This window comes from Ictalurus punctatus, chromosome 5 (genome assembly GCF_001660625.3).
Source record: "Ictalurus punctatus breed USDA103 chromosome 5, Coco_2.0, whole genome shotgun sequence".
Classification (NCBI taxonomy): Eukaryota; Metazoa; Chordata; class Actinopteri; order Siluriformes; family Ictaluridae; genus Ictalurus; species Ictalurus punctatus.
Window position 1 is genome coordinate 19,035,139 of NC_030420.2, and position 14,550 is coordinate 19,049,688.

General features: G+C 38.6%; 1 protein-coding gene across 1 annotated transcript; it reads left to right on the top strand.

Moving 5' to 3' along the window:
- The first annotated feature begins 5,748 nt into the window (after positions 1–5,748).
- Positions 5,749–9,444, top strand: ppic (peptidylprolyl isomerase C). The gene is made up of 5 exons (XM_017468986.3): positions 5,749–5,918; positions 6,622–6,735; positions 6,976–7,069; positions 7,191–7,375; positions 7,550–9,444. Exons 1-5 carry the CDS (start codon positions 5,823–5,825, stop codon positions 7,676–7,678), a joined length of 618 nt encoding a protein of 205 aa, XP_017324475.1. The 5' UTR covers positions 5,749–5,822; the 3' UTR covers positions 7,679–9,444.
- The last annotated feature ends 5,106 nt before the right edge of the window (positions 9,445–14,550 follow it).

Here is a 14,550-nt window from a genome sequence, read left to right on the forward strand (position 1 = left end):
ACTTTCATGCATGCAAGAGTGTATAATCAGATATGAAGCTCATGGGAAAAAGAAAGGCAGGTTAATTAAAATAGAATCACATTGGACCCCATCGGTTGATCATGCAACAATGCACAAAGCATTTACTGCATTCATACTTCTTTAGTAAATGCTTCATTCTGCTCAGGGTTGCACTGGTTAAATTACTTTCTTATATTTTGGGAAAGAGTACCAACTAAGTTTATTGTAAAATATTGTGTGCAGCATTGGCGAAACTTTCTATTCTATCATTGTATTTAAAACAGACACCAGCACCAAGCTTTGAATCCACACACAACTGTTACAAAAAAACTCTGAACTAGGCTTGTGAGATTGTGTGCAATATGTCACATCCTATCATGTCCCCTATCGCAGATTGACATTAGTATCGCCTGTGGCTTTGGAGGGGGTAGGCTGCTGAGGGAGGAAAGGAGGGGGCCATGAACAGACATGGTACAAAAGACATGTTGTGTATATGTTACATCATTCCAGTGAAAAAACTCGAAGCTGGTTACAAGTGGGCTGTAGCTGCTGTACAGTAAGTGCTGGCAATAACCTTTAGTCAGTTTTTTTAAAAATTGGTTATTCAGTAATAGGGTTTGCATTGCTCCAGGTTTTGTGGTCCGTGTAAATTGTGAATGGGTGGAGACCTCCCTCCAGTGACACCATTTCTCCAAGGTGGGTTTCACTGCAAGGAGCTTCTTGTTGCCAATGTTGTAATTCCTCTAGGCAGGGGATAACTTCCTGGAAAAGAATGCCACCAGTGGAGTTTGGGCTTTTCTCCTGACCATTGGGAGATAATGGCGCCTACCCCAGTCTCTGAGGCATCAACTTCTACTACAAAGGGCTTGGTGGGGTCAGGATGACTTAGGATGGGTGTGATGGTAAAAGCTTTCTTAAGTTGTTCAAAAGCTTGGCCTGCTGAGATGTCCCATTGCAGCCTCTTGGTCCACTTCTTTGACATGGCAGTCAAGGGAGCCACAATGTTGCTGAAGCTCCTTATGAAACGGCAGTAGAAGTTGAAGAATTATAAGAACCACTGTAGTTCCTTGATTGTGGTAGGTACAGGCCAGTTGCTTACTGCTGAGACTTTGTCCTGGTCCATAAGCACCCACTCTGATAGTATGATATAGCCTAGGATGGCCACCTCCCACATGGAACTTCCCCCCCCCCCCCCCCCATGCATAGAGGTAAGGTAGGCATTAACATATTTCCCCAACATTTGCTGCAGCATATTGTTAATGAGACACTGAGACACTGCAGTGCCAAAGATAACCCATATAGCATTACGCAGTACTCAAAGTGACCAGAGGTGGTACTAAACACTGTCATCCACTCATCTCCCACCCAAGATTATAGGCACTTCACATATCGAGTTTTGTGAAAATTCCTGCCTCCCAAAGCTACTATAGGGCCACTGGAACTAGGGGCAGAGGATGACGAGACATGGAAGTAAAGGCCTATAAGCTACTTGCACTCAGGGTTATGACGCATTCTCATTTAGAAATTTGTTAGGTTCTGTTAGCACTGTTTACATTTGTCATTACTGTTTGTCTTTCAAAGCAAAATGAATGTCTGCCATAAGGAATTTAGGAAATAATATTTTCAGAGACAAATGTTTCGCAGATCATGAGCATTGCCCTTTCTGCGCAACATCTTCAAAACTTAACAGCTTTAAGACACGGGGCGGCTGTGGCGCAGGTGGTAGAGCGGGTTGTCCTACGATGTCCACTAATCATCACCCAGGCGGTTCAATTCCCGGCCTGGGTGACTCCACATGCCGAAGTGTCCTTGGGCAAGACACTGAACCCCAAGTTGCTCCCGATGGCAAGTTAGTGCCTTGCATGGCAGTCCTGCTACCATTGGTGTGTGTATGTGTGTGAGTGTGAGAATGGGTGAATGAGACACAGTGTAAAGCGCTTTGGATAAAAGCGCTATATATATGTGCCATTTACCACATGTTTCCAGCTCAGAGTTATCTCAGTGGTTACATCAACATACATCATGACCCGTCCATTTTCCATACCACTTATCCTACAGAGGGTCAAGGGGAATCTGGAGCCTATCCCAGGGCTATCCCTTGGGGCACAAGGCAGGGTGTCAACCCATCACAGGGCACAATCACACACTCACACAACACAGACCCCCCAACCCTGTAAGTTCACAAGGGAACTGTGCTAACCACTAAACCATGCTGGCTACATTATGACTATTTCACCAGTTCACCAGTTCAACATGTAGTAGACATTTCACACCACTACTTGAACCAAAACCAAATGAGGGTCAGAGAAGCACATTGGCAAAAAGCACATTGCCATTGCTCTTTCAATGAGATGGCAAGAATATTCAAATACCATGGCCCAGTGTGTAGGAGAGAAAGGAGAAAGGCTGAATAATAAAAAAACATCTAAGAAGAAACACTGTATCCATTTATTATTGTCATTATTCAAGACTATCTTCTTCTTTCCATTTACTGGCAGGATTCTGGTAAACCCAGATCTCAACAAGAGATCAAAGTGATTTACCCTAGCACATTTCGAAGGATGCATGCAGTGCATATAAGTGCAGTCTTCTGCATTTCATTAGCTGATGGGTGACCTGGAAACATCTTGAGGTTTTGATCAAGTCCTTTCTTTATTGTACCAAATGCTCCTACAATACCTGGCACTGTTCTAGCTTTACAATTCCACATCCTACTGATCTCGATTTCCAGGTCCTTGTATTTACTGATCTTTTCAGTATCTTTAAGCATGATGTTCAAATCATCTGGGATGTCTATAAGATGGTCCTATCCATAACTATTGGAACATCCCACATGATGGTTATGTATTTGATGTTCACAACCTTTTCTGGTTGATGTTCATAATATTTATCTGGCACTTGTACACGTACATGCTTCAACATGGTCCAGTGAACATAGCTAGCTACCTTCTTGTGTCTATGGGTGTATTCAGTACAATATGACTTATGTGTTCTTCTGTTTTGTTGCATAGTCTACGTTTACTATCTACTGGCCTGGCTGTTTTAAGATGTTCTTTTGGTGATATCTGGTGTTCAGTGCTTGGTACTGTGCTGCCGTGATTACGCTTTCTGTCTCTCCTGTAAGACTGTTACAGTGGTCCACTGTATTGATGCATTTTTGTTGACAAATGGTCTTTCCAAGTCTCAAAAGAACTCTATGCAATGGTTTACTTCTGAGAAGTTCTATTTTGTGCTTTTCAATGCTGTTCTTTAGTTGTATCTTGATGTTCTTCTGAGCTTTGGTCTCTTGATTTAGATATTTTTCTATTATCTTCTTAGCTTCCTTCTGGAGAGAGTATTTTGCTTCTCCGGCATTATGATCTCTGACTAGTCTCGTGAATTTATCCTTGCCTAACTCTATGTAGTTACTTAGGTCAACAATGGATGAATCAAAGGCAGACACAAGTTCAATTAGTTCACATCCACCATTTCGTCTCTTGATTTACAGTCTTTTGGTGTCAGCTTTTGGATGATGGATGCCTCCAATGGTCAGGAGCTTTCTGGTTTTCCTATCCATCCACTCGATATCAGTTCTCAACCAGTCCACAATTCCAAAACTATATGCGACTACTGGAACAGCTAGAGTGTTGATAGCTGTGACTTTGTTTTTAGCACTTAAATCAGTCTTGAGGGTCTGACAGATTATACTATAGTACTCTTTCACAATCTTATCTTTCATAAGGGTGTTGTCATGACCATCACTTTCCTCTACACCCAAGTACTTATAAGTTTCATTAATTTCCATATTTCTTATAACTGTCTAGTCATTCAGTTGGATATTTTGACTTTTGACTAGCTTACCATGCTACAAGTGGGACATTTGTCTAGGCCAAACTCCATTCTGATGTCGTCACTGAATGCCTTGACAATAGTAAGACCTTGTTTTAGTTGGGTCTCATCCTTGGTGAACAGTTTGAGATTGTCCATGTAAAACAAGTGGCTGACTATGTTGTTATTGTCGACTTCAAATCCAATTATTATTATTATTATTATTATTATCATTATTATTATTATTATTATTACAAAAATGTAATTTTTAAGCATACTTATTTATATAGCAGACATGCATTAGCAGACATGCATTAGCAATATTACCTATCATGCAGTAAAAAACAAAACACATGATAAATTGTCAAAGAAAATCACATGTAATAATTTAATGTATGTGTCTAGAAACTAATATCATGGTTGGTATGCATTTTCAACTGAAAAGACCCTGTTAACAACAGCAAAAGCTACTTTGCAGTGAACTGAGGTGGCTAACCTTAGCTTGGCTGTTCGCTTCTATTAATAGGTATCTTCTTACCTTCATAGTAGTGTATTTATGATGTAGCACACAGTTTGAAGCCTTTCTCCAGCTTGCTAGAAGAGGCTTTGCAAGTGCTCTTACATATCCAATGAAGTGACATTCATCTTCAGGAGTCTTGCAGAACCTAACAGAAAAATACCACAATTATGAGTGTAGTGAATGAACCGGGCACACAACGGTAAATATAAGGCGTAATGTTTGTGCAAGTAGAACATCGTCATAAAGTCCCCATATCATGTGTTTTTAGAGATCATTCTTTTATTTAGAAATTAATTATATAATGTCAATTATAATGTCAACATCTTAATATGTAGCAATTTTTACTTAGTCAACTGGGTTCATACAATATACGAATATGGCAATGGTGAATTTGGAGATTTTTTCAAGTCTTCTTATTGAAATTTGGTGTACTGTTAATGTGTTATTGAGGATGAAAGTAAAAGCCTAAACCAGTGAAAATGTGGTTCATGTTATGAAACCAGCTGTCCCAAAAATGCTAAGCATGTCATTAAAATGGTTTTCCGGCTTTGCCTCTTTATAATATGAATTAAAACATTTTTTCTTTCACTTAGTAAATACTGAGGACTTGGTGATGTGTGTTGGGGTATTTGTTTTAGTAATGGCATGAAAGTTTAGACAAGGTGGAAATTCAAAAAGTATCCCAATATACACTATATGGCTAAAGGTTTGAGGACAGCTGAGATATGGACATATGTTTGAGGACATATGTGTTCATATGTGAACTTTACCACAAACATTTGCCACAAAGTTGCAAGCACATAATTGTGTAAGATGTCCTTATATTCTGTAGCATTACAGTTTCCCGTCACTGTTCTAGCGTGACAACACCCCTGTCCACAAAACGAAATCCATAAAGTCATGGTTTACTGAAGTTGGTGTGGAAGAACTTGAGTGGTCTGCACAGAGCCATAACCTCAACCCCACAGAACACCTTTGAAATTAACTGGAACACAGACTGCATGCCAGGCCTCCTCACCCAACATCAATGTCTGACTACACTAATGTGGCTATACTTTACTAACTACACTTGTGGCTGAATGGGCAAATGTCAGGCACGCTCCAAAATCTAGCGGAAAGCCTTCCCAGAAGAGTGGCGGCCATTAAAACAGCAACAGGGAACTAAATCTTGTATGGGATGTTCAGAAAGCACATATGGATGTGATGGTCAGGTGTCCACAAACCTTTGGCCATAGTGTATCTGAATTTACACTCTAAGAGTTTAGTTCCACAATACTTCACAATGGAACTGCCTTTGAGGACATGGCCTCCCTTCCTTGTCAACCTTCCTTTTATTTTTCTTTCTTTTTTTAAATATATAAATACAACCTTAATTTCAGTACTCCAGATATGACGCCATCCTCCAGGAGGAGGGGTATCGATACCGGAAGTAAATGTTAAATCCCAGATTAGCTCTGCAAGAGCACGTCGCTCTTATCTGAATCAATATTCAGTCATGCAATGGGGAAATATGTGCCTGAAATTATTTTTTTATTTGTCATTTTTAGGAACTGTGGTTTATTCCAAAGTGGGTCCGAAAGTAACGGATAAGGTGAGTGGCGTCCTCTGGTTGACATTTTCCGAAATGCCAGTGTTACTACATTCTAGTCAAGAATAAAATAATATTGGAAAAAAAAACACACACGAAAGTGTGTTGGTGAAATATTAACGTAACATTAGCGTATTTTGTTAATGTGTTCCTGGCTTAAGGTGTTGTGCATCTTTTTAAAAAAAAAAAAAAAAAAAAAAGCGGTGTAGATAGAAAACGCTGTGCTGGACCGCATTTTAGCTTGGACCGCTTTGAAATGCACAACTAAGGGATGGCGTGTACTTTAGCACCTAAAATAGACGAGGAACACATTAGGATAGCAGATGAAAACGCTCCAGCTTGACTCGTTACTCGAGCCTGAACGTGTGGAGACTGGTTGCGCTATTTGTTTCAGCGGAAGGTAGCGGTGACACGTCTACAGCTAAAATCACGTCCTACACGTCAAAGCACTGTACGTGGATCTAAGGTGGAGCAATACTTCTCATATTTAATAGGAAAATATGCACATGTGCTTTTTCTTATACGTCTGAAAGAAATCGTTCTAGTCAGCCTTATGAATGACAAGGCTTTCATAACCTAAATAGACAAGAGCTAGTTAAGATAATGCTTCATAAATCTTTCATATCTTTGTGACGGGTGGGGGGGGAGAACAGCTTGATTTTTTTTTATCAAAGTTTCCCTTCTTCTGCTGTGTTTCCCGTTGCAGGTATTTTTTGACATCACTGTAGGAGGACATGAGGTTGGCAGGATTGTGATCGGGCTTTTCGGAGAGGTTGTGCCTCTGACTGTGAAGAACTTTGTTACTCTCGCTTCTGGAGAGGTAGATTATTTATTTATTTATTTATTTATTTATTTAAAAGACTGTCAAAATATCTGAGAACTTTCATTCATGAGATCTTCGTTATAATGCCATTAAGTGTCAGTCTTTAATATTTGTGGTGTAATTCTTGGAACTACTATATCATTGTAGTACTTTAGAAAAGAAATTCTGTCTAAATGACAGTAGTTTGCAGTATGCAAGCTTTCGTTAACGTGCCCATCGTTCACGTTCTCTTTCTAGAAAGGATATGGTTACAAAGGAAGCAAGTTCCATCGTGTCATCAAGGACTTTATGATTCAAGGAGGGGACTTCACATCTGGAGATGGAACAGGAGGTGAAGTTTTACTCTAATTCAAGCACCATTCCGAGGTAGTTAAGGTCAAAGCCCCAAATGAATTATTAATGTTTTTGTACACTGTACTTTAAATCTTTTATAAGTGTTGTCTGCATTTCAGGTAAAAGCATCTATGGAAAGACTTTTGCAGATGAAAACTTTAAGCTAAAGCACCAGGGCACAGGCTGGGTCAGCATGGCTAATGCAGGCCCAGACACCAATGGCTCACAATTCTTCATCACGTTAGCACGGGCTCCCTGGCTGGATGGCAAGCATGTTGTCTTTGGCAAGGTCTTGGAAGGCATGGTATGTCTGTGTGTTGTTATTAGACTCCAAAGATGATTAACTGTACAGTTCTTGACCCACTAATTGTTTGTTAGTATGAGGAAAATAAAATTAACTATTAACAATCATTGCTGATTGAATAATAATTATAGAAATTTTGTTCGCAAATATGTATTCTCTTTTCCCACTCTTTAGACTGTTGTTCACACCATTGAGCTCCAGGACACAAACGACAGAAATATGCCTTACACGGAGTGTGTTATAGTGAACAGTGGGAAGATCGAGGTCAAAGCACCATTTGTTGTAGAAGTGGAGGGTTGGTAGTATCGCACACAACACAGCTCTGGACTTAATTTTCCTTCCTTCATCCTGTAAAGTTCTCCCTTCTCTATTCCCCGCTCTACGGAAGCCCTAAGCAGTCATGTATTATTATTATTATGTTTTGTATTATTATCTTTCTCGTGATCACAACTTCATTTTCTCCTGATCTCAACATAACAAAATTGTTGTTTTCTCGTGATATTTTCTCATGATCACGGCTTAATTTTTCTGTGTACTTGACATTACATGTTTTTATTGTTCTGGGGGCAACAAAAGCTTAGCGTAATCCCGCAGCATCATGGATGAACAAATTAGTTTTTACTTTGATCACGGACTCAAGCTGAAACAGCTACATGTCTGACAGTGATTGACAAGTTTCACATTAGTGTCCGACACTTGACAAGACAAGGGGACACCCTTCTCTCTTAATGTGGAGATAAAGTCCATTTCTATAGCGGGCATTTAATTAAATTTATGATGACGATGTTGGAGACACCAATGTGCATGCAAAACCAGTCCCATTTTCTCAAGATTTTCTTGTGATAAAATTATATTGTGAGAAAGCAGCTTTTGTTATGTTGAGATCACAAGAAAACAACTTTTTATTACGTGGATATCATGAGAAAATTAAGTTGTGATCACTAGAAAACAATAAGAGAAAAAAATAATAATGCATGGCCACTTCTGGGGCTTGCTGTACTCCTCCATCCTGAACAGTATTACAGTGGAGAGTGAATCTATGTTTAACAAATAGTTTGCATTTTGAAATGAGGAAAAGCAGCCAATAAATCATCAGCATTTTTGGGTAATTCTTCACGACTGTTAAACATCCCAAGTGGCTTATGAAGCTGGTTTCCAAGCATGCGCAAAGCAACCATCAGTGTACTTTGAAGTATCTAAAATATAGTAATAATAATAAAATATAAAACTTTTTTCCACTTACTTTATAGTTCTGATGCATTCACTATTGAAAATAGAAATGGGTAGGTTTGTCTAAACATACTGTGTAGTACTCTATATTGCTATTTTGGATTAAATCAAATTTGATAATTCTATGATTCAAACTGAAACAACCCAGAGTAATAAAGGAACAGGCCAAGGATAAGCTAAGGTTCTCATGTAATATGTAGTAACCATATTCATGTATACATACATGTTCTTTCTATGACACATTTAAATGGCTAAAACATATCATTTGATTATATAATCATAATTATTCAAGGATGCAATCACTCATGTGCCAAATATGTATGTACTTGGATGCCAAATTAGTGTACTCGCAAAACACATTTACAGTATTAAGGGTTCAAAAGTAGAGCATATTTGTGTAATATAGGAAACTAATTCTCACACCTAATGGTATTAATTAATTTAGGAGTCCTGGTGCCAAAAACAAATATACTTGAACGTATTGTGTCAATTAATTTAATTACATGTTTTAGATGAAATTTTAAGAAGTTGGCTAGTCCTATTTCTATAGAGTATTTTAAAGAATACAGTCACTGTATATCAAAAACAGCCTGTGTTGTTGGTGCAGTATTGAACAATTGTTGATTCTTGTACAAAATCTGTGTTCATGGCCCTTTAATTTACAGATTCTTAAAATCAACACTTTTTGTCTTGTATTTTAAATGTTTTATTTGAATATCAGCTGAAGTATATTTTCTATATTTTACATTATTCAAATTAAATCATAAACTATTAGTAACTATTTCACTTTGCATTAAATGATTTATGTAAAGACCTGGAATAAACTCTTCTACCCTAAACATGACTCCTTTCATTTCTTTTATATATATATATATATATATATATATATATATATATATATATATATATATATATATATATATATATAATGTATGTATATGTGTGTATATATATGTGTGTATATATGTATATGTGTATATGTATGTGTGTGTGTATATATATATATATATATATATATATATATATACACACACACACACACACACACACACACACACACACAGTATCTCACAAAAGTGAGTACACCCCTCACATTTTTGTAAATATTTGATTATATCTTTTCATGTGACAAGACTAAAGAAATGACACTTTGCTACAATGTAAAGTAGTGAGTGTACAGCTTGTGTAACAGTGTAAATTTGCTGTCCCCTCAAAATAACTCAACACACAGCCATTAATGTCTAAACCGCTGGCAACAAAAGTGAGTACACCCCTAAGTGAAAAGGTCCCAATTGAGCCCAAAGTGATGATATTTTGTGTGGCGGGATCATGCTCTGCTTCAGTATGTCACAGTACATGTTGGCATTCATGGTTCCCTCAATGAACTGTAGCTCCCAATTACCGGCAGCACTCATGCAGCCCCAGACCATGACACTCCCACCACCATGCTTGACTGTAGGCAAGACACACTTGGCTTTGTACTCCTCACCTGGATGCCACCACACACGCTTGACACCATCTGAACCAAGTAAGTTTATCTTGGTCTCATCAGACCACAGGACATGGTTGCAGTAATCCATGTCTTTAGTCAAGCACCATGGGCCCAATTTGGACATTTTCAGTTAGGGGTGTACTCACATTTTTGCCAGTGGTTTAGACATTAATGGCTGTGTTGAGTTATTTTGAGGGGACAGCAAATTTACACTGTTATACAAGCTGTACACTCACTACTTTACATTGTAGCAAAGTGTCATTTCTTCAGTGTTGTCACATGAAAAGATATAATCAAATATTTACAAAAATGTGAGGGGTGTACTCACTTTTGTGAGATACTATACACTTGTGAGATACCCCATGGAAACTGTTGCCTTTTTTCACATATTTGACAAGCAAACATTTGATCATCTTTGAAACAGTGCTTATTAATGAAGTTGATATACTTGAACAAAATCACAAGGAAAATTAGCTTTTTCAATCATTTATTAAACAGAAATGGCAATAGCTGTGATATTCTTCTGTGGAAAAGTAAGTACACCCTTGGCCTCAGAAGCTAGTACTGCCCCCTTTAACAGAAATGTTTGCTTGTCAAATATGTCAAAAAAGGCAACAGTTGACATGGGGTGTACTTATTTTTTCACCTAACTGTGTATACACACAGAGACACACACACATTGATCAGCCATAACATTAAAACCAACTGACTAATCTTGTGTAGGTCCTCCTTGTACTGCCAAAACAGCTCTGACTGGTCAAGGCATGGACTCTACAAGACCTCTGAAGGTGTGCTGTGGAATCTGGTGCCAAGACATTAGCAGCAGATCACTTAAGTCCTGTAAGTTGCAAGGTGGGGCTTCCATAGATCGGACTTGATTGTCCAGCACATCCCACAGATGCTCGATTGTATTGAGATCAAGGGTATTTGGAGGCCAAGTCAATACCTTGAACTCTGTCATTTTTGCAGTGTGGCAGGGTGCATTATCCTACTGAAACAAGCCATGAACGTTGCCATAAAGGGGTGTACTTGATCTGCAACAATGTGTAGGTAGGTGGTACGTGTCAAAGTAAAATCCACGTGAATGCCAAGACCCAAGCTTTCCCAGCAGAACATTGCCCAGAGCATCACACTGCCTTTGCCAGCTTTTCTTCTTCCCATAGTGCATCCTGGTACCATTTCTTCCCCAGGTAAGCGATGTACACGCACCTCCACATGATGTTTATCATTTATCCTTTATTATTTTATGGGCGACAACTACAGCTATATTTATGCACTGATTAAAATAAAAATGTCATTATTCATGAAATTGTTTAGAACTTTAATCAAATTTAATTCATGTTCAGTGGTAATGAGACCTCATATCAGTTTTTTAAAACCAAGGTTAAAAACAAGAAATTGGCATTTTAGAGGTAAATCCGATCAAATAGCACTCACTTTGCTGTGAAGAACTTTTTTAGGGCACATGGTATAACAAATCAACCATTGAAAGAGTGCTCAAAGCAACTAAGAAGTTCTCACAGAAATATAGAGTTGTTTTGGAATATATCACCAAATCAACAAAGAACATGTTCCAAGCTGGAGTTGTGTCTGGTGTGGACTTGCAAAAGGATGCGAGCTGGATGACAGGCTTCATTACCAGCTCGGCTCAGCATTGCTGTTAGAGTCCCTCAGGAGCCCTGCTGCTGCATGATGGGACAGTTTGCTGGAAAGGTCAAAATCAGACAAATCAGCCCCACACAAAACATGTTAAACTGCTGGTGATAGAGCCAGGCCTGGAGCCTTTTGCTCTGCCAAAAATGAATAGCTAGTTTGATAGGTAGGTGGATGGGTGGACTGTAAGTATGATATTGTTCCAAGTCAGAATAAATTAAACTACAATCACTTTTAAACCCTCTTTGTGTTAGGATACCCTTGTGAGCACCAATAATTAATTCATTTATCCATGCATCTTCATTTTTCATCCTGGTTAGGAATGCAGAGGATCTAGAGACTATCCCTATGAACACTAGGTGCAAGGCAGGAATTCTTTATGGGATGCCAGTTCATTGCAGGGCAACATTATGTTATTTTAATTTAATTTTATTTTATTTGGTTTGTTTAGGCTGAGCATAGAATGTATACTCACAGTTTAAACGGATTATAACCATCTTTCCATTGCTACCGGTCATGGATTTCCCCTCAAGCTGAGTGCCAGAGTATTCAGTGCGCATGAACTGCTCGAAGCGCAACAGTGTGCGCTTCAGGGTTTTCATTGACTGTGTTTACTGTTATGCATGTGTTTTGTTTTGGTTTTTGGCCTGTCTCTGCTCCTGTTATGTTATTGGTTCTTTCCTAATGTCTCAGCTGTTTTGTGTTATCCCATAAGATTACATTGTATATTTAAACCCCTTGTGTGTCTTTGTTCTGGGCGAAGTATTGTTTCTGTGTTTTGCCGCCAGTGCGTTACCAAACCTTTGTTCTGTGTTCTCTTTCCGGTTCTTTGACCTTGTTCCCAGTTTCTTGGGTTTCGTATTCTGCCTTTGCCCTGTCTACACTGTTTGCCGATTGCCTGACCTTTTGCCTGTTTTTGGCCATGATTTTGCACTATAATTTGGATTTGTCTGCCTGCCTCTCATCGTTAAATGCTACGCTTGCAGCCGTCTCCAATCCCTGCTCACGACACTACCCCAAAGCTTGCAAATATTTTTTCAGTTTGACTACTGAGTTCATGAAAGAGTGTCATTTCCAGCAATGTCTTTAGTTTTATATAAATTATTGTTGATGGAACAGTAAGATCTTCAGCATATTCCTGCTCACAACAGGAATAATTTACAGCCGTCTGTTCAGTTTCTGCTATATTGACTCTGCTGTAATAACAATGACTAACCTTGTTATATTATATTCTAACAATTATCACTGTATTAATTAATTTAGCACTGATTGTGCTGCCTAAAACAAAATTAAAAGTCATGGGTAACATTAGGGAAACATAGTTTAATTACTTTAACTATTAGATTTATAAGTTGTTGTTTGTTTGTTGTTAAAGTAATGTTGTAAGCATTTTTCCTTTTAACTGAACTGAACTGGAATTCTGAAATTCACAGGACCAAGGCTGAAACATTTCCACTCTCTTTCAAAATGTGGCTGAGCAGCTCCAGAAATCGTTAAAGCTCTATCTCTTTACACTCAGAAGAAGACACCAGGTGGACAGCATTGATCTTTCCTTCAAGCTCTCTTACTGGCTCTGTGCTACACGTCACCAATTGTCTGGCTTTTTCTCTTTCGGCTATTAAAATATGGTCACGAATTTACAAAAGGTACTTGTTCTCCCCTGACCCCCGCAAGGTACCATCACTCAGCAGAAAACATTGTGAAAATATCAAAGGGAAGTGGTGCCTGACAGGGGAGAGGTATAAACAGTGTAATGATTTCCCCAGAGTTTCTGCGAAGAGCCAGTGTCACCCGAAAGCGGCATAAATGGTGACATATCCTCACTTAGGATCGCAGGGAAATCGAACACTGACATTCTTTTAGGGCCTGAGCCTCCTCATCAGCCAATTACTGTGGAAACTGGAGAGCACACTTCTCCTAGCTAGGGCTAGAATACCACAGACCTTCTGAAATTGGGACTGTTTACATTGCCAGAACAACCTGAAGTGGACAGACCTTGGGGTTTTCATACCAAAAGGTCATTTTTATGAATGAACTGAAGCTTCTCTTCACCAAACTCTAAAACACACTTAGTTGTAATAGTGCTTTTTCTGCAGACTACTTTCTAAGATTATACCCCAGCCTCCTCTTTTTGGTATGAAGGAAAACACAAACAAGAAAAGCCCCACTTGAAAAATGCCTCCACTTAATAAAATCTTACATAAAGTCTTAAAATAGCAAGACAGGTCAGAGAGGATGGATGAAAGCAGTTAAGTTTTTAACATTTAATCATTAAGATGTTGCATTTACACAAGAGCCATTGTGTTAAATTTATGCATTGCACTACATTTATCATGAGCAGGATGTACAGTCTCAGAAGCCAGAAAATAATGTGTTGTTTAATAAATCAGGTGGCACCATGCAGGAATAAATTATTATTTTTTTAACATAGAAGAAGGTTGAGGGCAAAGAACAATCACCAGCACCTGTTCTCTTGTGTCTGGCACTATGATTCACATCCTCTATAAATAAAATGTCCACATCATAGGCCACTATCACGTTTAAAACTGGCTTATGTAAATGGTGTAAATGGTGAAAAAACAAGCACACAGGTCTAGTCCAAAAGAGTCTTGTTCCAACTCAGACAAGGAAATGTTTCACCTGGTGCAAATTAAAATGGATTGTTTAAACATATTTTCCACAACATCAAATTTTACTTGAAGTTGCAGGTACCCTCAAAATCTCCACAACCGCAGCGCCGATAGTTTTACAGTGAGGTTAAAGCCTTTCCCCGGTTTTTTGTCTCACTAATGCATCTCCT